The 26,304-nt window shown below is 39.4% G+C and overlaps 1 protein-coding gene across 2 annotated transcripts in view; it reads left to right on the forward strand.

Annotated features, from left to right (window-relative positions):
• The window catches only part of LOC111595220 (A disintegrin and metalloproteinase with thrombospondin motifs 9), a 43,049-nt gene that overhangs the window by 9,627 nt on the left and 7,118 nt on the right, over positions 1 to 26,304 (forward strand). For both annotated transcript variants that reach the window (XR_002751174.2, XM_023308835.2), the window contains 5 exons: positions 24,396 to 24,798; positions 24,855 to 25,153; positions 25,346 to 25,851; positions 25,916 to 26,065; positions 26,128 to 26,277. Coding sequence is in view for 1 of the 2 variants with exons in the window: in XM_023308835.2 (XP_023164603.2) it covers positions 24,396 to 24,798; positions 24,855 to 25,153; positions 25,346 to 25,851; positions 25,916 to 26,065; positions 26,128 to 26,277 (1,508 nt within the window). In the remaining variant the exon portion in view is untranslated. The remainder of the gene's footprint in view (positions 1 to 24,395; positions 24,799 to 24,854; positions 25,154 to 25,345; positions 25,852 to 25,915; positions 26,066 to 26,127; positions 26,278 to 26,304) is intronic.

Below are 26,304 nucleotides of genomic sequence, written 5' to 3' on the forward strand. Positions count from 1 at the left end.
AAACTGGCACACGTGCTACTTGAGTCTGGCACGAGGGCTGGGGGCTGCTGCTGGGGTTGAGGTTGAGGCGGAGGCTGGGGCTGAGGCTACGGCTGCTGCTGCTGACGCTGAGGCGGAGGCTACTGCGTGGACGTGTTTATTATTATTACGATTATGTTATTGCCACGCCTGCGGCCTGCTCATTATCTGCTGTGGGAAGTCAACGCATCTGTTCTACATAAATATTGCAAAATTCATAAATTAGAGCCGGCTGGCCGCCAATTTGCATTAGCAACAACAACACCAGCTAAACGAAGGCGAAAGTTTGAGGTTGCCCCACGTTGCATGCCGTCGCAATAGGCATGCGTGAAGAATTCGAAGCGTGGGAACTCTGTCGGCTCAGCTTCAGGTTCTCAATGAATGCCACGGGCCTACAAATATTAATATATTTTCAGTTTCAGCTTCAGTTTCAGTTTTAGTTTTTTTCTTTCTGTTTTTGCTTTCTGCATTTAACGCCTCGGCTTTGCTTGCCTGGGTCGGGCTTTGTTTTTGGTGCCCCCGGGGCGCAGTTCGTGTTTATGGGTTCACTGACAAACCAGACAGGCAAAGTCAATTATTGACTAATGAAATCTGCAAGAGTGAAATAGAAATAGCGAAGTAATGAGTGCCGGCAGTACGCCCGCCTCGCACTCGAAATTGATTGTTAACCGTAACAGTTTTTGGGTTTGTAAACCTGCCAGGCATGTGTCAAGGAAATTGGGTCACTCAGCTTTTTGGCCAACAAGAATCGGAGAGTTGCGCATAACTTGTTTCCAACTACATCCGAGCGACAATGCCCATTGATATCCACCCACAGGTGAACTCTCATTGGATTTGTCATGCCACCTGGCCAAAAAAGAAACAAACCAAAACAAATACAAATACAAATAAAAAACACCAAAAACTATATCGCCAAACTATAAAAGCCCATTCGAATCGTAGATTGATGGCCTGATTGTGCATATATAATAAATTAGAATAAGAACATTGTTTTTGGGGGTCATAAATTCCAGCGGTTAATGAACGCAGCAAAAACAAAACCGAAACAGCAAACAATGCAAATTAATAAACCAACAAATCGACTGGGACAGCGTCTGCAAGATCGGTAGTAAAGAAACATTTATGCATATGGCCAGACAGCAGTAGCGAGCGACGATTGATTTCCCAGCTCGTTTGGATATGTATATATTTTGCATATCAAGTTCAATAAAATGATCGATTTATAAGCCCGACAGCTCGATTCAGCAATAAACATCAACACAATGCTAATGACTGGAAAATACAAAGTCTCTGTTCTACAGTTCCTGACAGCACTATTCGACGATAGGAAATGTTTGTATCTTTCGATAAGAACCTGACGATTACATTATACGGCGATCTTAGGAATGCTCGTTATTCCGTAGTATATAAAATCGCATTTCATAAGTTTGATTACCTTGCACTGAGTCGAGCTTGTTAAACTGCAAATTGCAGAAATTAAAGAATCAGGAATATTTTGTTATTATTTGCACTTCACTCTTTTCACTTCAGGCAACTATTCAAATTTATCTCGCAGCAAAGACTTGCATTTGACACGACGCTTGAAGTACAACTGAGAATTTTAAGGGTCGAGCCGAGAAATGTAAAACGAAAATAAACAAAAAAAAAATTACGTGAAAGCTCTTCCGCCTCTGCGAGCAATGGGAAGAGAGAGAGAGAGAGAGAGAGAGAGATAAGATAAGGCGTTAAGGAAATTCGTCTCTTTTATGTCCACTTGCAATTCTCTTAGCAGCTGAGGAAATGAGTTTAGGAAGAGAGCAAATCTCGTATATTATGAACAGCCCAACCTAATGCAATTCTGTCTGCAGTTGAGCAAATCAATTAAAAGAAATATCAAGTTTAATTGACCTTGGGCAATTCTCTCAGCAGTTGAGCTAATGAATTAAGAAAAACCATCAAGACTGATTGAAGTTCTCGGCTATTTGAGTTGCGTTTCATTATAGTTAGAAGGCACACCCAACTAATGCAACTCTGCGACTCTGTAGATCGCACCTTGATTTGCGTTAGTTAAATCTTGCAGCCGCTCACTCAGTCAAGCTGCCCACTAAGGAAGTTGCGCAATTGATTCAAGATTCAAAGACGACAACACACAGCCCTCAAGTGCCCACGAGTGTGCATCAGAGACTGAAAATGGCGTTGAATAATAAAATTCATTAAAATTAATAAATATTAATTTTAGTTTTTAATGTATGCGTATAAATGCCATATTAGCTGGCTCTTCATAAACATATATATATATATAAATATGCGATAAATCGAATAAATGCAGCGGCTATTAACCCACCTGCCAGCCGAGCATCAAGAGACGGACATAAATGGCAATGCGGATGGAGGCGAAGCCATAGATGAGCTCAATGCTGGCCAGTCGAGTTCACGAAATTTGCATGAAGAGCGACGTTCGCTCCTTTTTTGTTGCAGAACTCAGAATTGAGCAATTAAAATTGGGGCTTGACCTTAAGCACTGAAGTGCTGTGCTAATTGAAATATTTATTTGATAAATACTGACGCGCTCTTCAGCAGCTGGGCCCGGAAGCTGTAAGGCACTTTTGTCCATTCTCTTGTATTTACAAACATCATGTTTCTTGGCTCTCATTCTTTTTTGTACGCGTCCACATAGTTAAATGGGTATATTGGCTTTGGGATTTGTTGCTATTACTCTCAGCTTCTTTTTAGCTTTATCTGTAGCAACTTATTTTTTTATCGCTTGACTTTTAAGGAAGCCAGCACAACGTGGCTTAAGTCCTCTAAATCTCATTTAATATTTAACTATCAGAACTTAAAACATGTACCACTCAGTCGGTTGGACTCTACTTGTACTTGTGCTTGCTTCTCGTTTCTTCTTACACATATCATGACAGAGAACAGCTGGACATGAAGCTAAGGGCACAACTTGGCCTTTGCGGATACGTGTGCCCAATAGTTCTTGGTCTTTTGTGTAAACATGTCAAAGTGAGCACAAACGAATTTTTGGCCGCCTTTGAGCACAATCAACAGCTGCAGGAATCTGTGGACCGAAACGCAACAAGCCATAGAGCATAAGCAATATGTGAAGACTTGTATTATTACAAGGTTAAGTACTATAGCTATATGTGTAAGCTTATGTATATATATAGATAAATTTGTCTATATATCATATATTTAATGTCAAGTGCGTAAAACGTTCACGACTTCGACACATGTTGGATGAAGACAAATAAATTTTGATGGCGTCAAATTGCCAAAGATATGAAACGGTTTTTTAATGGAGTTCACAGATCTTAAACATTCAGAATTGTGGTATGTCATGCTGGCACTAGATGCGATCTGCTAGATGATTCTTGTAAATTTGCTCGCAATAACAATAAGAGCAGCAGCAGCAACAACAACAACAGCAACAATATAATAATAATAACAATTTCAACACATTTGATGAGAACTGTCAAAAAAATTAAGAAATTCCAGCAGTCCAGTGCCCATCAACATCAGCATCAACGTCCCAGAGCTCCACTTCCAGTTGCTGCTAGAATCCCAATTCCAGTCTGAATCCGACTCTTGTTGCTGGTTGGCTGACTGCCTAGTTAATGAATATAATCTCTTTTGATGGATTGAACAGCGCCCAGGCGACGACGACGGCGACGGCGACGACCCAGCCGAAGACCCAAGACCAAGACTCGGCTTTAACTGAGCCGATGGCATTGCCATGAACTTCATTTTCGTTTCGTTTTCATACCCTGCAAAGCAGGGCAAAGGGGCGAGGTTGTGAGTTGGGTATTGGCTTTGTTTTTCTGTCAGCTTTTGTTGTTGTTGTTGTTGTTGTTGTTGTTGTTGTTGTTGTGTTTTCGTATGTAATAAAATAATACGAAAAATTTATTAATTTTGATAGTTTTTTTGTTGTTGATTTCTTTTTGGGCCTCAGTCATGAGAAACGTTGACGAGATATTCATCAGCATCATTTTGTTTTTTATTTCGCTTTTCTTACAATTCCCAGATACCCTGCACAGTAAAAGTGTTCGCTCTCGATAAGATAAGGCTGGGCTGTGCTTTAATGAGCATTTAAATGAGCTCGTAATTTGTAAATTACGCTTATCCGATCCTTTCGCTACTTAAATATTTAATGTAGCAATTGCTAATCTAATTATCAATTCCAATTAAATCGTCGCTCGTTGTTTTTGGCAGCATGGCTCGAGCAGTTCCGGCTCATAGATATCCAAATTATACTTTCGTGTAGGGCACTTGACCGGCTCAATTAACTTAGATCTTATCTGGCCAGCATGTGCGCTCCACGCTCAAATCTTATCTTTCGGCTCTTGAATAAGATGAAGAAATAGTAAAAAGAATAAAAAGTGGAAAAGAAAACCGGTTTTACATATGATATTCTTGCCAGAATATTTATGTCTGCTGTTCTTGGCTTGTCGCTTCGACTTTGTTGGCGGGATTTAATGAAGCGTTAATAAGTATAGCCCTTTTTATGGGAAGGTTTTTAATCTGGCATTAAAGAGCTCGTTTGATATGCATCACGAATTCCGCAAGCCGTCAAAGATCAACAATCCCGTTGTGCGTATTATAATCCGTTTACCATTCGGCATACCCCACTGGGTGTGTGCTGGCAGGGTATCGCGCTCATTTATTGTTTCATTTATATTTCTTATTTGTTGTAATTAAGATCAGCTGCTAGAGCAACATTTATCGATCATTGTTTACGAGCATTGCCCAATGCGCTGAAAGATGGACAGCCCGAGCCCAAGCATCAGTTGCCCAAGCTCATTTTTCATTAAATTGTAATAATAATTCATTAGCAAATGTTCGTTTTACATACGCGAAAGCAGAGAAAAATAACCAATTATTGCTGCTGAGTGCCAAAACAAGCGCGACAAGCGTCAGATGCGCAACTGAGAGAGCAGCAGCAGCCGCAGCAGCAGCAGCCGCAGCAGCGACAATGGCCAAGAGACAATTTATCTGCCTTAAGCAGTCGAGATAACGCCAACGCACACCCTTACTTGTTATTTAGCTGTTGTGTTGATGTGGCTCTGGCTCTGGATGTTGCTGTTGCTGTTGTCGTTGCTGCTTGCAGCTTAACATTTGCAGCATTTGCGTTCTGTGTTGTCGTATGGCATAAATGTTTTCGCTTTATGCTCGGGTTATGCTACACAGACGCCGACTTTGACGCCGACGTTGGGTCCAGCTGTTGCTGCTGCGGCTGCGGCTGTTGTTGCTGTTGCTGTTGATGTCGCTGTTGCTGTTGCTGCTGCTGCTGCTGCTGCTGCTGCTGCTGCTGCTGCTGCTGCTGCTGCTGCTGCTGCTGCTGCTTCTGCCACGCAGCATCCACCAACTTGGGCATAGCAAGCGAGATCAAGCGATTCAGTTGCGCGCGAGATGTAGAGACACACAAGCACAATCTTGCTACATGCGGTCGACGCGAGTGCGCGACACTATATACACACTCACGCACACACACACAAGGATAGCGTGTGCACACCCACGCACAAGACGTGAAAAGAAGGCTTAAAAAAGGATACCTCCGGCAGTGCCCGCACTCCACTTGCGCCAAGGCTTGGCTTGCAAATTGCAAGAGCCGAGCTTAAACGCTTTACAAATTGCATTGGCAGCGACGCAGGCGTTGTCCCCAGTGCCTGGCCAGCAGTCGGTATCAGTGGATCGGTTTAGTGAACTTGTCCAGGGTTCAAGCACACCAAAGACTTCTTAGCCTCCTTTCCGGCCTGCGATTGCAACTGTTGTTCATTTTGCTGGCGTGCAGCGTTGTGTTGCTGTGTTCAGCCTAGAGCATTGCTTGTATTGCGGCCAAGCGCGAATTGCATGTTGGCGTTGCGTCTGCGCAGCATCGAGTGCTTAACCACAGCCATTGCCAAAGATTACAGTGAAACACGCAGTGCAAATAGCCCAAAGGAAACAGCAGACAACGCGCCGTAAACAGTTAACAAAATAAAAAGTGATCAGTGATCAGTGATCGGTACAAACAACAAGATGTCGCGCCTAAAATCAACGCAGCAAAAGGCCCAAAAGCCACAGTTTAACGGAGGAATACTGGCTAAAGTAATTGACAAGGCAATTTAATATTAAAAAGTGATAAGAACAGACTTGAAAAACTAGCCAAAGATTTTCCTTCAACTGCATAAAGGAAATCTAAATGGGGAAATATTTTAATATACGTAATATATTTATTTCGTCTGTCTGAATGATCTCAAAGCACTTGCAGATATTGAAGCTAGATACTTGAAATTTTGAACATATATTCATTAAGAAACTGTGTTGGAGGCATAGCAAGTCAGAAATTCGTATATTCTTAAGGGAGCTAGTGAAACTAACGACTAACTAAATCTCACATATTGAGTTGGGTGGAAAGTCGGGAAAGATTATATATTCTACAGTTGTTGATTTATTCTATAAATAGACTAAAAACTATGAGTCTTTTGGAGCGTGGCAAATTGGTAAAGGTTGTATTTTTGGGAGCCAGCATCTGGAGAACTTTGCAGCTCGATAGCTCTTGAAGTCCTGCAATATTAGGCCAACAGATAACATGCTTCATCTATTAAGGCGTGGCAAATCGAACCTAATGGACTTTCTAATACATGAATTTTGCACTGTGAATGGGTATGATGCAGTCGTTAGTACTCAATGGCCGTAAAAAGACCAAGCTGCTAACAGCATGAACACCATTTTAAGTATCTTCTTTAAGAGTTCGTCTTTCGCCTACTAACCTCTGAGCATTTATGGGCAAGGAGTTAATGGAAAATCGCCATAACTCTTGGCTAGATTTTCTAGTGGGTTTTCCCTCTTCTGCTTCAGTTCGCTTTTTATGATGACCTCAATTGGTGTGCTATAAAATTTGCTAGCCGCTAAAATTTAATGTCTTGTAAAATGTGTTATAAAATTTATGCTCCCAAGTGCGCAGCATAGAAATTATTGCCTTGTTTTCGAATTGTGTGTAAGTGGTTTGCTGTGGCATAAGAGCTACATGTTTTTATTGTTTAATTATGATTTTATTATGCTCATAATTAGGCGGTCATAAAAAGAAATCGCACAAAACTGATGATACCGTTGCTGCAGTTGTTGTTGTTGTTCAAATCTTAATTGGAGCATTCGATTCGAAGCTAGATAGATTTCAGAGTATTCTTGTTAATAATTTTGAATATTAGAATATTATAAAAATTTCCAAAGAATGCACAAAACGGGTTCTGCCACATGGAATATCCCCGAAATTGCGTACGGCCACGCGAATGTCAAGCACATAAATTTGAATTAATTTAAGTTGAAATAATGGGTGAGAATTATGGAGAAGCAGTTTGCATAATATATTGCACGGAGACTTCCTAGAAGATCTAGATGAACTCACAGTCGTGCAAATAAGCGCTGAGATCAACGCACCCACGTCACAATCATCGGACTCCGACAGTTATTACGTCGAGCGAGTTGAGGGAGGTGCGGCGACAAGATCTGGCCGTGGCACGAGACTTGTCATAGCCGCTTGGCAATTAGCACCATTGGCAGAATCGACCAAATTGGATGACGGCACATACGCCCAGCCATTCCGTCTTTATGGCTACATAAATTCAGAGGACACATTTGCCGATGCGCAGCCTCCAATGAGCCAAGACCGGCACACCCTCCTCCGGCAACGACACGCGCCAGTTCCAGGCTCAGGGACAGACCGACATGAATTCGGATTATGTCATGGAGCGGCACGCCAGTCTATTGGGATCCCGCTGGATGTCATGTGTTCTCCAACATAAATAAACAAATCATTTTGCTGTGCTATGTCTATGGTCAAGATCGGAGCGCCCTTGGCGCCAGCTTACGAGCACTTATTTTCAGATTTTTCACATTTATACTGTAATTTTTAGCTGTCTTAAAAATTTATTCTAAAATATATGAATACATATATAAATATATATACTATTTATGTATATATTTGCACATCAATGTATATATAGAAAAATTCTTATATACATAAAATAGCAGAATGCAATTCAGATTGAGTAAATCTGAGATACTTGATTTTGATATACCCTGTATATAAGAAAGAATCTTTATACATATATATTCAGAACTGCATAAATAAGTTTAATACTTCATTGTGAAGAAAGCTCAATATGGAAGTTTGGCTTCTGGCATTTTGTCTGGCGGAAAGTGAATTAAAAATTGAAAGTTCTAATGCTTTGAGAACATATTCTCATATTGAGGAATTTATATATTTATGCTGGCTATTTAGAATCTACTGGGTATAATTAGCATACTCACACATACATTCTTAGTGAAGAGAATTCTATATTTATTTTCGGCGCCAACGAACGAGCAAGAAGAACATCTTTTTGAGAAGAGAGCAGTTGGTACAGTGGGGTCATCTTCTGAAAGAAACAAATCGAAAATATTTGAGAAATTTGAAAAAGTAATGCATAATTAATCAGGAATGCAGAGTCAAGAAGGATTTTTTTTAAATAATGAAGGTTTTCACAGGAAGAAAAAATAGGTTAATGTGCTTTGGAGAGTTTGTTAATATTTGAAAAGACGAAACTGTTCTCTAGAATACAGTTGGTAATAAATTACAGAATTTGATAATTAAATAATTAATATAATTTACTAATTTATGTTCCTAAATTTCAGTGAAAATCGCAGATATTTTAGACAAAAGTCTTTCTTTATTTATATTGTCCTGTGAGCGCAGCACCCAGTGCTACCATTCACTTTAAAGCTTTGGATAAATTTTGTAAATATTTTCCTGTATTGAAAACTTATGATATTTGCAATGATAAGTTCGCATGCGCCCCACTGTGCACCATTTGCTACTGTCCTATGATAACTACTTTTTAAAGAAGTTAACAATATTTTGTATGTTTTACGCAAACAGGATAAAGTATAGAGAATCTATAAAAAATGTCTTTTTATATACTAACGTTAATTTTTTAAATATCAGTTATTATTTCAAATTGGGAGTTACGTATTAGCTGGCATCCAGTTGGGTTTGAGATTGGAAAAGTATTGTGGGAAAGTATAGTGCTCGCATTCCCCTATTTTGTGCTGTTTTGTTTATGAAACGCGTGCGAAAATCCGCGTGCCTGTGATTCTTCTCATTCAGGTTTGAAAACTATTTTCTTTCTCGGAATTGTTTCAGTCTTCTTTCGAATTTTGCCCATGCTGCTCGAAAAAAAGTAATGTAGAAATTCGTTTTCGAATACTTATATGATAATATAATTATGATAAAAATATCGTAAATCGATTTAAGAAGTGCTCGAATTTAAATGTTGTTCGCGGAAATGTGAAATCCTTATGAAATTTCAAAATTATTTTTAAAGCTTCTTTTGGTGTAAAAGACTTGAAGTCAAATTCCCGACAAATGAAATTCAAAAATTTCTGCAAGTGAAATAACGATCTCAATAAAAATCGAGTCTTCAGCAAACAATTCAAGTATTTGAAGCTAATTGCTAGAAAGGTTAATATATTGTCCAATATATCATAAAAATTATCAAAAATTAAGAGTGAAATTCAAATAGTTTTTAATGTTTTCGTGTTTACTAAAACCAATTTTGACTTGGTGCAATTTAGATTTTATGCAAATTATTGACAGCTGCCATCGTGGAATAACAGATCTTAAAAGATAAATTTAAAGTCGAAGATGAATAGATCGCGAAATATTACAAAAATCTATTTTTAATTGAAATGGATCTGAACCAATGTTTATGTACGACTTTCACGCATCTGAATCAAAAACTATAAAGTCGAAAAATAAACTAAACACACCCTTTACTAAAAATAGTATCGCGCCCACAACTGCCTGTACCTTTGAGGCGACTGTGAGTGTGCGTCCAAATAATACAAAATGTACACTGTGAGAAACGAGTGTGTAGTTAATATATTTACAGCAATTACTTCAATTGTATTAAAAAGAAAAAAGCAAATCGATTATTATCTAATTACGAAGACATTAAAGTCGTCTTGCATACGTTACACATTTCACAACAAAAGCGTAATACCCTTCGAAATGCTATAACAGGGATAAATATCACCAAATAAACAAAAAGTAAAAAAATATATTTGTGCTAAAAAAATTTAGACAAATGATGAGTGAGAAAGCTTTGAGGTTCGATTTATGGCGAAAATAAAATATCCAAAGACATCAACCAAAAAATACAAAAAACCAGAGTAAATAAAAAAAGAAAAGCAAAAGGAAAATTAAATGAAAATGAATAAGAAAAATTGCATAGAAACGAAAGCAGTTGAAGCATCGGAGCAGGCACCAAAATAGCGCATTTCTTTTTTTACTTTTGGCAAGTTTTTTATTTACTTCACCTTGCCCATTGTTTGTGCTTATGTTTGGGAAATAGATGGAAGCGTGTCAGAATTGTTGATATATATTATATTTGTTTGAAATGAACACAATAAAAAAACACGCGTATGTGCACAGAGTCGAACGTTTGCCGGTCTCCGAGCCGCCATTATATAATCGAGGAAGCAATAAAAATCTCTTGTTATAGATCCCAAAAATCTGTTATAAATATATATATATATATATATATATATATATATATATATATATTTTATTATGCTAGACATAAACAGAAAATAAAATTATAAATTGGCAATAATTAAAGTAAAGTCCAGAACGACTTTGCGAAACAAATAATATAAAAATAAAAGAAAAATAATATGAAATAGAAAAAGATTATAAATATATTTGTAGATCGCGTTATGACAATGATTGTGGCACATGTGGCCGAGATATGCCGAGTGCTTCAGTCTGCTTGAAATGCGAGTCTGGAAGATTTATTAGCTGTGACTAGACACGCTGAATTCGACATTAGATATGTATGTGGTCCACGGAGCCTCTAGATCTAGATATACATTTGGCGAGCCGCTTGGACGCTTCTCTCTGCTGTGACATAATTCAGAGCTTTTTGGAACTTGGAGAGCAACCGGCGACAGGCAAATAAATGAAAACTTAAACAACTCAAAATTACGATGCTCTGGCTGACAAATTTTTGAACCATACATAAATAACAAAATAAAAATGTCAACACTGCTAGACTCAATGATACCCTAAACCAGCAAGCAACGAGTTGCTTTTGCTGCTGCTTTATTCTATGCATACATAAATAGGTATTTGAACTTTTGGTCAGAATGTGCCAAGATGTTCAAGCAGACCACAATCTGAGCAACAAATTGTGCCAAATAAATCTAATATTAAAATCGATCTCTCTTGCTCGATAACTCATTCTGAATATAGGATGTGCGAGAGTAGATATTTATGACTCAAATTTAAATACATTTTACAAAAAACTCAACAGACCATTTGACATGAATTCAGGGTATTTTAACGCTAAAATTTCAAAAATTTGTATATATAAAAGAAAATACTATAGTTATTAATGATTGTCTCTTAAAGCGGAAGATGATCCTGGCTGGTTGAAACACGCAAATGGACTATAAAAAATGTCGTGAACAGCAACAATAGAAACCGTTAATAGACTTGTCACAATTACATGCTCTACAGTTGTTGTTGTTGTTGTTAGCTTCGCTTTTGTTATCATATATGCAAAAACGTGCCGGAAATTGCGTGACAGCGAAAAATTCTTATAACATTTATATAACATTTGTAGTACCCGTTTTAGTTGAATGGCTCATGTTTGAGATCGTATTGCTCTGACACAGTGTATATTGGCTGGCGCGTGCAGTTTGTAACAGGCGAAGCATCGGTTCGTTATATGAATCTCGAGTCGTAACGTGAGTTGCTCAAGTCCAGCTTGGGCACGATTCAGCCGGGATACATAATGTTTCCTGTTAGGGTATGCGTCGTTCGAGGTGTTTGTAATCTCTTCAGTGTCTGGCTCGTATTTTTTGTTGTATTGTCTTACTTTTTCCTTTTTTTTATTGCCGCGCACTCGTTTAGATTTAGCTCAAGCTTCCTTCCCTGACCATTTGATGCTTCCGTTTATTTTGTGCTGATGTTTTTGTTGTTGTTTCACATGAATTTTTTGCGCTTTTTGTGAAGATCATTTATAATGCGTGATATTGTGAATATCGTTGTCCAGTGCGAGCTGTTCTCTCCCGCTTGCCAGAGGCCAATCAATTTTAATTATCGAGCAAATTAATCAGTCGCAACTTTCGTATCATTAAGATTAATGATGCTGACCGATCTGGGTGGCAACGGTACCCACAGCAGCAACAACAGCAAAAACCAGAACAACGCAGCTCTCAAGATCTGCTTATGCAAATAGCACATAGATAGAACATACACGGCGTAGATAGAGCATACAACCTAAGCGTATCTCTCGCCCGTAGCGACCCAAATGAGCCGTGGTAAATGTGATTAGAGCGCGCTTTAATTGCTCGCTTTTGTCTAATTATACGCCTGATATTGGGCAACAGAACAGTTCGTACATTTCCAATCCCAATTTCGAGCAATAAATAATTGTCGCGTTTCCCAAAGTGCACTGACCTGCCAAAATGGTTCATATATATATACAAATATATACATATATATGTTATGTTGTGCTATGGTGCACGAGCATTGAAGTCTGGCTTGTTTGGACTCATGTGTCCCGTTGGAGTGGCATAAAGAGGAATAAACGCAAAACGAGACAAAGACAAAATAATGAAATACTCCAAAAATTTATAACGCCGAATGCAGTTGTCTCTTTGAGAGGTCACTGACGTGCATCAGCCTCAGTCAATTGGGATTGACGTATCTGAGAGATAGACAGGCAGACGGACGGACGGACAGAGATACATTTGAAAAGCTGACTCGTAGCGCCCTAATGAATTATTTATATGACTACGCAGCACCCAGAGCAAGTCACAGTTTCTGTGTTTTCTGAATGAACAAGGAATAGCAGTTACTTTTCAAGTGACGAATACGGAATACCCTCGAGTTTTTGATATGAATCTAATGAATCTAATGGCAAGTAATCTCTTGATTAGATTAAATTTAAAATTCATATTAATTATAAGTAAAATGGGGCATCAATCAGCAATGCAAAAATTAATTTTAATAACCAATAATATCCTAATTAATACAACAAAAAAATAAGCTGCCAACTTAGCTTAGTTTTCAGCACACTGCTTACTTCACAGTTAAGCTTATGTACTCTTTGTAAGGGTATAATAAAGGCATCGACTTGCACTTCAACTTCAACTTAAACTTGCACTTCAAGTCATGGACAGCCGCCTGCTGCCCGCACACCAACATGATAGAGGCCTGGCTAATGACGGCGACAGACAGACTGAAATATGAGCACAAGTTCGAGTGCAACACATACACAGAGACACACACACACCCATACACACACTCATACACACACAATCAGAATCGAGCGCAGTGAGCATATGGCTCATGCAAATTTTTAGCGATTAAAAAGCCATAACTTATATTATCAACGCAAAGCTCTGAGGTTAATTGACAGACGGCGAGAATCACCCTGGCCAGAGCCAAAGTGTTGGACCCAGTCGGTTGGTTTTGCAAATAAATGTTGCACATAAAAACAATACTTATATACATAGGCATATATAAATATACATATGTATGCACAAAAGAAAATTATTTAAATAAACCATGTGAAGGTCTTGCAAAAAGCTTTTCCGCATGCGAATATCAGCATAAAGCTGTTCACATTCAATGCACTTCACTGTTCAGACTCAGAGACAGACCGAATGGGAAGGAGATGTAGCAGCAGGAAAGTTGGGCTTATAATAAGCTCAACTCAGTAAAGTTCAAATTTCATTTCGTATGATGTCTTAACGCAGAGGTGCCGCTTCGCCGGAAACGAATTCAATACAAATTTTTTACTTAAGAATTAGAATTAATATATATATATATATGTATATATATATGTTTCTTAGGAAATGACCGATGGGAACGGACTTCAATGGATCTCTTAAAGGGTTCCCACAGCGATGCATATGGTTTTTGAGCTTGAAATCAATGTTTCGACATCATATTCGGATAGCCAGAAATTGCTTTTAATGCTGAAACTGCCTTTAATGCGATGATTGATGTGGCGCCCCTTGAAACCGCAACTAAGTGCAGTGTCAAGGAATCAGAATGGGTATGGGTATGGGAATGGAAATGGATTGGGTAATGGGGCATCTCTTAATGCCAAGTGACAGCAACAGCCGCTGCAATGTTTATAAAGTCGATTCTTTCTCTGCCTCGACTGTCTCTCGGCGAAGTGTGGCACTCTGACAGCTGCTGCAGATTCCCGATTATCATTAAGATCTGAAATAATCGATCGCTCGGATCGGGCAACTGATAGCATCGGCACTCAATTAATTGACCAGCTCATGGGGTCACTTGTATCGGAAAATTTTCGGATAGCAGACACAAACCATGCGCCCCATCAAATTCAAATAAAATAGCAGACTCGTTCCCACACACCGGTTCGATTTGTTTATTTTCAAAGAATGAAAGAGTAAAAATACAAGAAGAAAAAAAAAGAAAAAACAAACCAAAAAATTCGAATCTTGTGCACCATTGGCATTTTGCATTGCTTTCGCCATTCCATGTTTATTTTGTTCCACTGTACTTTGGCCGACTTCTCTCATACTGTGAGCACATAAAATTAATAATCTTCACCTGTTAATGTTTGTAGTACGGGCATTACTTTGCTTATACAGCTGAAAGTCTTAATTAGTCGAGCGAATTTTCGTTTTTCACCTTTGAAACTGAAATGCTGTGTCTCAGATTCCATTTATAAACTTATATATATAAATAGTTATACATATATAATGTATAATTTCTATGCGTGAGGTCTAAAATCAAAATGATGTTCAAGTATTTTTATTTAATAGCCAGAAAAGTATCACTCACCGTCAGCCAGGTGGGTGGATGAATAGAAATTTATAAATAATATGAAGCCGCTTAGTAACACTATATTCATATTAATTTTACTTTGGCTAGAAAATGTTGTAGCTGACCATAAAAAACCCATTGATTTCATCAAGAACGCCCACTGGCTTGTAATCGGGCAGCCAGTGAGCATTACGTCGCCCATGCTTGGGAATGCAATCAATCAAAATGCGAATTCAATTGGATAAATTTATTGAGACGCCTGTCAACTAGCAATTTGATGGCCTAGCGCATTGTCATCAGCCTAAAGACTGAAAAGCAACAAATTGAAATGTTGCAATCGCCAGTTACCGGCTGCATCATGCTCGTCCAAGGCTGTAAAGTCGTTACAATATGTGCAGAGTTGCTAATATGAAGTCTTCATTTTATTTAATTTGTTATAGTTCTACAAAAGATCTTTGCACTTCTATATATTCCATCATTATCTGAAGCGGCTAGAAATTCCCAACAGCTTGTCCAGCTGTCAATGGCAGGCAATAGCTAAATTAAGATGTCAGAGGCATTTCAGCTATAAGTCATAACGCATTATCAGAAACAATTAAAAGTGAATGCACTGGCAATGACACATACAGCCAACAACAGCAATAGACAGAAGAAGCAGCAGCAACACCAACAACAACAACAACAACAAACAACAATAGAAGAAGAAAAGCAAATAAAACGTGTCAATGAATGTTTTCTTGGCGCTGGCATTTTAAGTTTATGCGCATTAGCACAGACACACACACACGCACACACAGACACACTTCCTTACAAAACATAACAAACAGAACTTAAAGCGTTTAACGGTAAAACGATAAACGGTAAACGAAGCGAATTTCATTGTTAAATGCATATTTACTTATCTGTTCTGCTTTGGCCATGGCTCCTTCCATCTTTTCAGTTTACGCTTTGTGTTGTTTTTGTTTGTTCTGGCAAAGCGGCACATGCTTGCCAGATCAGTTCGCCGGCCGGCCGGCAAGACAATGTTATCGAATCACTGAAAAGTGGGCATGCTCGGAGCAATGATCTTATCGATACTAATATCGCATTGTAATAAGTTTATCGGTGCTAGCCTTTCACTTGCGAAGCGCCCAAGAGATACGTAGACGTATTGTAATGAGCTTACGATGCAAATATCGTATTGTAATGATGTTATCGGTGCAAGCCTTTCACTTGGGACGCACAAGAGAGGTGCACATCCAGTGAAAAGATGTTATCGATACACAAATTTCAGTTATGAAACCCAAATGCGCTGCATACACAATAGGCGCTAAGGAACTCATGAACAGATGTGTGAAAATTTGCATTTATGGGCATGCACGAATTGAGATTTCCGTTTGTGGGGTTTCTTTGTGCGACACAGCGACGTGGGCTTTATCGTTGACATTTCCTCTGCTGCATAACACATTATTCAGGTGAATTTATTTATAAACACCGCAACACGCGACAGGTGTCTCAGTGGCATTACGACAAGGATTGAGATATCGGCGCGCTCTCGCAGTGCTGCGCTAAGTCGTGTATTTTTCGAAAACGTTGTTTGGATTTCGCGCTGTGAATATTTACAATACAAAACGGTACATTAAATTTCAGCTTTCTTTTTTCTTCAATTCTTTTAATATATAAAAATAATATATTATAAAATATATTTTTTGGCATTCCGAGCGCATAGTTCTTTTTATTTGTTTACACTTAACACTGTGATTAGTTTAGCTAATAAAGCTCTTAATTTGATTTTAATGTGCAACCTGAGCGAACCACATCAAAAATAAACAATAATTTCAATGGTTTTTTTTGTTTAACTTAGTGCATTCCATCTAACAATATGTGCTGGACCAGCCCCCGAAATGCCCGCACTCTAGGGCAATTTAGTTAAAGTGCTTATTAACACATTTATGCATTAAAAAAAACATATAAACACACTCACTTTCAGCCAAATTCCTTAGCCATCAATAACTAGACGTTTCGCGTGAGCCATCTGTTCATTTCACACCACCCATCGTATTCCTAACAATCATCTTTGAAGTCCATTCGGTCGGCTCTTTACAATTTCTCAAAATTTCTACAATGTTTCAAATGGTTCTTTTTAAAGAATTTTAGAATAAACTGGACCACAAGTTAAGCCGAAATCTGAAACGAAACTAAGTTTCTAACTGGTTCGGGTTTTACGTTGTTCATTTTTGAAGAGATTTATAATCATATTTTTATCAACACAAACAAAAGACTTGAACCAAGTTGTTGTAAAACTAAGTTTTCTTGAATAAAATAGCTCAGATCTGGATAATCATAATTTACTAATATACATTTAGACGTATACTTGATGACATTGTTGACATATTAAATAGGTTTAGGTAATAGGACTAACGAAATCCACTTTAAACCACTCCCATATTTGCATGGATTTTTTATTGTTTTATTATTAAACGACAGCAGAACCCAGTCTCGATTGCAATACCAATTTGAGTTTAATATTTTGTTCAATTGGCCAGGTGGTCGTTGATTCCACTGCGAGTCCATAAGGCCAACGCCTTTGGCATCGACTTGCACTGTCCAAATAAACACGCACAATTTGTAAGCGTCCAAAAGCAAATAAATATTTGTAATTTATATGTTTTTAGCTCGACGTGGGCAATCCAACAGATATACATAAATATGTAAATAAGCAGAACGTGAGAATGTGCGGCAATGGAGAATGCTGAATGCACTATACCTCATCAATTTATGTTGATAAGCCATATTTATATGATTGCCTGTGCAAACTGATTACCATAATATATTGATTATAAATTGTCGTGCAGAGAAGCATGACCAAAATATCTATATGGCCCGTAAGATGTGTAATGGGACACTCCGAAAATTGCATGCGCATGAACATATGCAATATATTATTATTTATTCTCTTCCTTTCTCTCCTGCTCGATGTTCGCACCTTAAGAAAAACCCACAATTTATAAATAAACACAGAGTAACAGTGCGGGCAATTAACTCCATAGTGCAGATAATTATATATAACGCATACGCCGCGTGTGACCATAAATTGAAATTCACCAGCTCTTTGCGTGTGTTATTTCAAGCCATTTGCGCCAAAGTGTGCCAAATAAATCAAAAAGGCGGCCCATTAAATAAAGTATTAAATAAAACCTGAATAAATATACACAAATTTGCCGGCACTACTTTTACAGGCATAACATTACAAGCACTCGGAGCTGCAGCTTAATGTGCATCGTTAAATGTTTACGACACTTCTCAGACATGTAGGGAACCACTTGCTGGTTAACGAGATTCGGGATTCGTGATTCGGGATTGAAACTCCAAGGTTCTTGCCCATGAGTCACGCGGCGCACCACCCAAAAGATATTGGGATGAGTTTAGCTATGCAAATTGAATAAGCAAAGTCCAAACATGAATACCCTGTAGCCATTAAAAATGACTGTGAAGGGGTAGTTTGAAGCATGCCCCTGATTTAAAAATCATATATACATTTAACATATATATTCTTGAATATATATACTTAAGCCCTTGAATCTAATTCACACCAGTATGGTCTTCGAACAATATTCTCTAGAAACGTTCTTAGAAACGTCCCTCTCTGGCACTGGGTATCTTCAAATCGGATAATAGCAACTAAATCACACTTTTTTGCTTTAATATTTCTATTTCGTTTATTTTGTGTAAATTGTATGAAACGAAAGCTAAACAAAGTTGATTATTTTATAGTCTTAAAACGATCGAAATATAATCGTTAATTTCAAGGTTAAACACGCAATAATTAACTCGGCGAAATTACTTTTGGGGGTCTACCTCCGGCTGTGCCATATGCGTGCCATCGACTAAGGCAACGCTGATGATGATGCTGCTGCTCTACTGCTTATGCTGCCCCTGCCCCATCCATTATATAAACAACTGAGCTGGTGTCTATGATGATGACGAGCCTGATGATATGGCAAGCACATGGCAGACGCATCGTTTGTCCAGCCCCGATCATTCGTTAAGCCAATAGGCCCGTGCTGGCCAGCCAAATGGCATTAGAGTCAATGTTGTTCTGAATGCATTTCGTAGCCGATTTTCAATTAAGTTATTGCCAAATGCATTTTTGTCAAGGTTAATTGATTTATATTTTTGCCAGCTGATGGCTTTCAATTGTGAATTGAAACATTTTTGAATTGTGAATTATAAATTGAAAATTGTAAATCGTGAAGTTATCTATGCACTTCAGTTCAATGCTGATTTCAATTTAGATACACAATGCCAAATGCATCTTAAAAGTTATATACACACATATATGGAGAGATCTAAGCAGTAATTTTTAATTAGGAACAATCCGATTGGGGGGGTTGGGTGGTGTTCTGCATTTGGCTCGTGGCTAACGGGATTTCCAGCGAACCATTTGATGTGCATATTTTAATTATTTTGTTCGGGATGTTTAGCCGCATATTTGTTTTCATTTTGGCTTTCGGCTGTGCTTCCCATGGCCTTCGAACTTTGCATTTCATTTGTTTGTCTGCTGCTGTAAGCTGGCCAAAACATTTCCCAGGAAACGCCCAAATGCAAATTGAAAATATTTACAAATACTTTTCTAATTAAACGGTAATATGACTGGATCGGTTGGAACATATAAGTTTCGTATTTAAGCCCATTGCCTTGAATTGGGCGCTTCCAATACACTTTCCGAAATTCTTGCCAACGGTCACGCGTCGCCTGCATAAAGGCAGCCAAAAAGCGCACGCCCATAAATTCAACAAGTTTATTTATTTATCACTCACATGCGGCCGCTATAAATACAATCGCGCCTGATTTCTCTAAAGTGTCTGTATTTGGAAAATTTTGCCAACAGAAAAAAAAAACAAACAAAACATGTAAGAGTACTGTAGCCCGACTAGAAGATACCAAGAATCCTGTGTCGAGTTGTTTCCTCAATCATTCGACATTAAATATGCCAAGTCTGAGGGCTTCTATTCAAAAATAGTCATATTTATAGTGAGGGTATTTATTATGGAAAGATGTTTAGTAAACTTGGTTCTATGGTTTTTGAATTATGAAGGAGAAACAAAAATTAAAGAAAGACAAACGACAGACAACCTAAAAAGGTTTAGCAAGCATGCTTCTACCTGTGACATAAATTCGCACAAAAACTATAATACCCTAAAATGGCAATTCCAATAGTTTTAGGGTATCGAAAAAGAGAAATACAAACATTTTCGGACAAACACGGGCCAGCAACTGCATGTTGTAAATGTAAAGCCTGCGAAACAAAAAAGAAAAACTGCATGGCTATAATTAAGCGTGAGCTAACGGCCAGCAGAATGCACTGAAATCTTAAACCGGCGAACCAAAATTGGCCAGACCCAGCGAATACGTATGTAAAAGCACTTTGATTTATCTGGCAATTAATATGTGAATACCAAATTGTAGCTGCTAATTTGCTAATTTGTTAATTTGTTGCTTGCGAGCTGTGCCGAGTGGTGCCGAGCTGTGCTCTGCGCATGCGGAGCCCCGTCCATTATATGCTGTGGTCGCATATTGCGTATACGGCAAGTTGTCGCTCTTGACGCTTTAAACTTCGCACCAAATGTGTGGCAGGCGGGCGGCGTTTGCAATTAAGTCATTAAATACAGCACTAATTGAACACACAACAACAACCATACACACGAACACACAAGCCGTGTAATTAAGCGAACATTGCGCATACGCCGCATTGTTCGGGCGACACACACGTGTTTCAATTGCTTGTCACTTGGTCCGAACGGTCCAGCCAACCAATTAGCCAGTGCTAAAATATGTATATGGCTTACGACAAATATATATGTATACACACATATTTGTGGTGCTAACTATTATCGAATGCTGGCCTAATGCGAAGCTGCGACCGCGACCACAACGGCCTTCATGCCGCTCGAGGGGACAGACTGAACGGCGTCGACGCGTCGCCGCGCTACCTCGCGCAGACAGAGTGTCGGCCAAAAATGTAGGCATAAATTATACCATTCGCCACAATATAAAGTAATCGACTGACACACAATTCTTCTTGCCCATTTCCAGCACTGGCCGACTGAAACAGGTTTTCGTGTTGCCCTCCGACGACTCTGATGAGTGTAGAGTGTTCTTTTTAGTCGTTTTATGCGCTTTCTTCTTCAGCTTTGACTTTTTTGTTTTAAGTCTTTTCCGATACGGTCAATTAGTCAGAGGCCAGGAACCACTTTGAGCCAATAATAAATTATATGAATTATCTATGTATTAAGTGGATATATGAAAATGGGACAGGCATCCACCGCTATCAAGAACCCGCTGATAAAAGCAGAACGCACGCACTGCATATTTGAATATATTTATGAGGTTGCTTTAGAAAAACAAGTTAATAAGCAGCTACCCAAACAGCGGAGACACAAACACAGATCGACCGAATGGCTCTTTAATTAAATACATAAAGAGCCATAGATTTGCATTGCTAATCGCATACGGCCATTTAAGCATTGTATCAAATTTATGATAAGCCTCACACCAACTATCAAATCTGCTCGTGGATTTCGTCTGTATTTAGCCGACGCGAATTCAATAGAAATTCCTTAACGTAGAGAGTTCTGCGAAAGCCAACCTGCAGCAGACCCTCTGATAACCCTGATTGTTTGTCAACTGTATACAGATAATCAGTGCTGACTGATTGCAAATATTTTTATCAAGCTATATTGATTTAAGCAGGGCACATACATACATATATGGCGCATACGCCATGTATGTAAATATTTTAATCGAACACATTACAGCGCTGAAAAAATCTTCTAATGATGCAGTTGCCGAACTGCAGCAGCATCCGCCAGTTGATCTGCGGTCAGTGTAATAAGTGAAATATATATAAATAAATTTCATATATTTATATTTAGTTAACAAAAAGTATATTTCGAAGTACTATAGCGCACGAAAATTGGGGAATTACTCAACACTAAAGACGGTAGTGTTAACAAACAAGCCAAAACTATTTTAACCAATTTGAGTTCCTTTGCCTTTGTGAATAAGTTCCTTGGAACTCTAATGAAAACAGAAAAAAACTCTATTTTTGATTGAAAAATAATTTAATACATAAACAATATTGTGAAAATTTACGCTGAGGGCAAGTCTGTATTTGTTAGCAATATATATATAAATATATATATATATATATATATATATATATATATATATATATAAAGAAAAACCAACTGGGCAAGAGCCTCGGGCTTCTAGCAGTAATCACAATCCGGTTCACATGTGGCCCAGTTAGTGTGCAATAGTAAATACGGCAGCCAGGTAATTTTCTTGCGCAATGGGGCAGGAGTGACACTTACAGAGAGTGCCTAGCTCGGCCAGGTCCAGTGTCCTGCAACGCTCGCCACGTATACATATATATATATATATACAAACATATTTTTGGTTACGATTAATGATCTTTCGATTTGAAATCGCATTACATTGTATGTTTGTCATCGAAAAAAATGTATTTAAAACAAAACATTGCCTACGCCAAGCCAGGGTTCGAACCCGCATTTCCGCAACCACATACACCGGCTCTACCACCACCGCCACTGCACTGTCTGTTTTTAAAGTTTCAAATCCAATACCAAAGTAGCAGCCGGCAATTCAATCGCAAATGTAATCCTATTAATAGAATTCGAAGAAGATGCATGCATCTATGTGTGTGTGCACATGCATCGAGAAAATTCGAACACTTGACGTGATCGCCACGTGCTTTTGTCAATTGGCACACGTTGCCTTAATAACTTCTGTGTTACTTAACGGATCTCAATGAAATATTCAGCATATGATCTAAATAGTCTATTAAACACTTTTACATATGGGCAATAATTGTGAAATTTGGTTAACAGACAGGTCTAGATCGACTCTTCTGTTGATGTTAATCAAGAATATACTTACTTTATGGGTTCAGCCCCGCCTTCTTCTGCCTGGTATATACATATTGACAAATTTATATACTTTGTATTCCAACTTTCGATGGGTTTTGGGTATAAAAAATCGCACATTTATCTAGTATTTGGTTTTCGCAAATGTGCGCTCGTTAAGTCAAAAGCTGTGCCAATTTAATGGCTCATCATTTTGAACTATTTCCAATAATAGTGAACATATAAGGTCAATGGCGATACGAGCGTTGACTTGAGTCGAGTGGAATTGATTTGGGTTGTCATCAAGCTGAAGGTTTTTTGTTTCCATAATCGTTAAATGTGGCGGAACGCAACGGAAGTCCGTGGACACGTGGTACGCCTTGGCATCCAGTTTTGGAAGCACCCGAAAAGAAAAAGAAATGAGAGACACGTTCGCTACGTCCATTTGTTGGCAAAATAAAATAACAAATGCGTCGCCGGTTCACAGAGTTCACCGAGCTGCCGTCAAATTATGTAAAATGCGACATTATTGAGCCAAAAATGATTTGGCAACTAATTTCGTGCATATTTTCGGCGAATTTCAATTAAATTTTCGACACCACATTTAAAAGCCACATTGATCACGATACGCTAAATGCACAAATTTCACAAATTCGCGGCGTCCGAGAGGTGCACAACAACAGCCACCAATACAAATTAAAGGCATCGTAGGTATAGCTATAAGAGAGCTACTTGGCTCTGGCTGCGTTTCATTTCAGTTCCATCTCCTCTTTTGTGTTTTGTTTTGTACTTTGCCTCTGGCACACTCACAGACTATGACACACCGGGGCAGACTGTAATTTATTATTTTATTAGTTGACTGCAGCCAGCGCAAGAGAATCAAAGAGCACGTTATCACTTGGGCTGCGAAAGTATTACTGAGTGCCAGACGCTTGAATGCCATTTTTAAAACTAACACCCTGAGTACACGACAACAACACAATAAAAAATATATGTTCTGGCCAGGTTTCTGGACACAGTCTTATGTTTGTAATTATCGAAACGCTTCAATCGATAATCGGTCCATCCATGGAATAGCGATAATTTGCTATATTTAAATTGCACTTTAATTGGGCGCCAAAATGTGCAAATATTTCAAACTGGTTTATTAATTGACTGAAAGGGGAAAGTCAAAGAGCCCTTAAGGCCGTGTAAAGAGTCAGTCTCTAGCTTTTCTATGACGAGCAAACGAGCAGACAGAGTTAGGTAGATTCATCTAATGATGCTTATACATTTAACAAGGATAAATTGTATTTATCTATGCAAATTCTTTGCTTGGTATGCAACCAGCTGATGATATAGAACAGCTGGCCGGTTGATCGATACACAATAAGCATTTCCAAGTGTTTATCACTCAAATCAATACGTTCAACCCCCAATCTCTCGCTCTTAATGATAATGTTTACTTATTTGCGGGCGAGTGGAACGTGCCCAAGTCGGCTAGCTTTGCCGGTGGCTGCAATCGGCCGTCAAGATGTGAGAGAATGCCACAAACTTTCAACTTTCGAGCGTATCGTGTGCTCGACGAACGATACAGCATTTAGATCTTGGCATAGCTATAGCGACACCTCGACTATGACTTTCTTCTCAACTGTCTGTGTTTGCAACTCTTGCAGCTTGTGCTGAAGAAGACCTGCGAATGGTGGTTCTACAAGCATAAAAATATCCGCAACATGTCTACACACTGGCGCCAGCACACTCTCATATGGTTCAGCGTGGTAGCGCTGAGCCTGTTCGGCGTGTTAATCTTCTTCTTTTGCGGCACGCAGAGCGATAGCAGTCCCGCACGCTTATACGAGGTAGACGAGCACTTTCTAAACGATACGATTATTATCAACAAGAGCGATGAACGCGATATTGAAAACGGCGACAAATTCGACAACATACAGTACATGGACGACGACAATCTGAGCGGCTTTGTGACGCCCCAAAAGATACACAACATTAGTCTCAATGCCGAGGACATGCTATACGAATCGAAGCGACAGAGCAGCAGCGGCGGCAACAGCAGCCTGAGGGGTAAGTGGTTGGCCAATAACAGTTGGACAAATGAGGATGGCAATGTATCATTGCAGACACGACTTCTGCGTTCAGCATGACGGGCACGTTCCGCAGCGAGTCCAGCCAGATTTGGGATCCGCATCCGGAATACTTGTTGCACGTATTTGGTAAGGTGCTACATCTCATGCTGCATCAGGACACCTCATTCATACCATCGAACACATTTCGAGTGATACGCATACTCAACAATCGCACCGAGGAATCGAATCATGACCAGGAGGAGGAGAGCGGACACTTTCTGGGCTGCTATTATAAAGGCTACATTGACGGCGATAATCAATCTGCAGTTGCCGTCTCTCTCTGCGGTGGCATGGTAAGTCAATGACAGCAAAAACATGAACATTAACGTCGACAGGTGGCAGCTGGTTGAGATCAGCTGGGGCTGAGACCTTCAGAAAGCCATTTGCATTAAATTACCATTTCGCAAATTATACTTATCAATATATCGCCGAATATGACTACTAATTAGCTTATATCCAACTCCTGTCCTGCCCCTATTCCACAGACCGGTTATATAAAAACCAGTTTCGGCACAATGCTCATTCAGCCGGTCAACCAGACGGACGGCGACCAGATTTTGCATCGGGTCTGGCGGAATTCGCAGCGCAGTCCTAGACACGCTGTCTCCGATTTTGATCTAGAGCTCGAGGCGCTCGACATGGCGGCTAGTATGCGACCACGTCTCACGCGACAGAAGCGCCACTTTCCGAATCTGGACAATCAAGTCTACACGCTTGAGGTGCTCATTGCCGTTGACAACACCATGGTCGAGTTCCACGGCGGAGACCTTAAGTCCTATATTCTCACGCTATTCTCGATCGTATCGAATATCTTTGCGGATGCCAGCATTGGTTACTCCATAAAGCTGTCACTGCTCAATCTGCTGGAGTTCTCCTCGGAGGCGCGCAACGGGCCTGATCGTGCCAGCTCCACCAACGAGAAACTCAATAGCTTCTGTTCAGATCTAACCAGAAGGGGCTATCACTACGACACCAGCATACTTATCACGCGGTAATTGAAGGCTCTGCGCGTTCTGTCACGCCCAGCTAATGGACCTCCCCTTTTTCATTTGCAGCGATAAGATTTGCAGCAATGAGCGTGACGAGCGCTGCAGGACCCTGGGCCTGGCCGAGCTGGGCACTCTGTGTAAGGCTCGCTCCTGCTCCATTGTTCAGGATAACGGCCTGGCTGCCGCCTTTACGATTGCCCACGAACTGGGCCACATGTGAGTCCGATTGTGATTGCTGGCATAAGCCCGAGGCTCTAGCCCAGTTTTTGTTTCTTTAGCTTTAATATGCCACACGATGATGACGACCGTTGCAAGCCATACAATATGAAGTCGGGCACACTGCACATCATGTCCAGCGTCATGGGCGATAACATGTATCCGTGGTCATGGTCCAAGTGCTCGCAGCACTATGTCTCCGAATTTCTCGAGTAAGTCCTTATGCAGTACAGAAATAA

The sequence above is a fragment of the Drosophila hydei genome, unplaced genomic scaffold (assembly GCF_003285905.1).
Source record: "Drosophila hydei strain 15085-1641.00,03,60 unplaced genomic scaffold, DhydRS2 tig00008119-arrow-pilon, whole genome shotgun sequence".
NCBI classification, from domain to species: Eukaryota; Metazoa; Arthropoda; class Insecta; order Diptera; family Drosophilidae; genus Drosophila; species Drosophila hydei.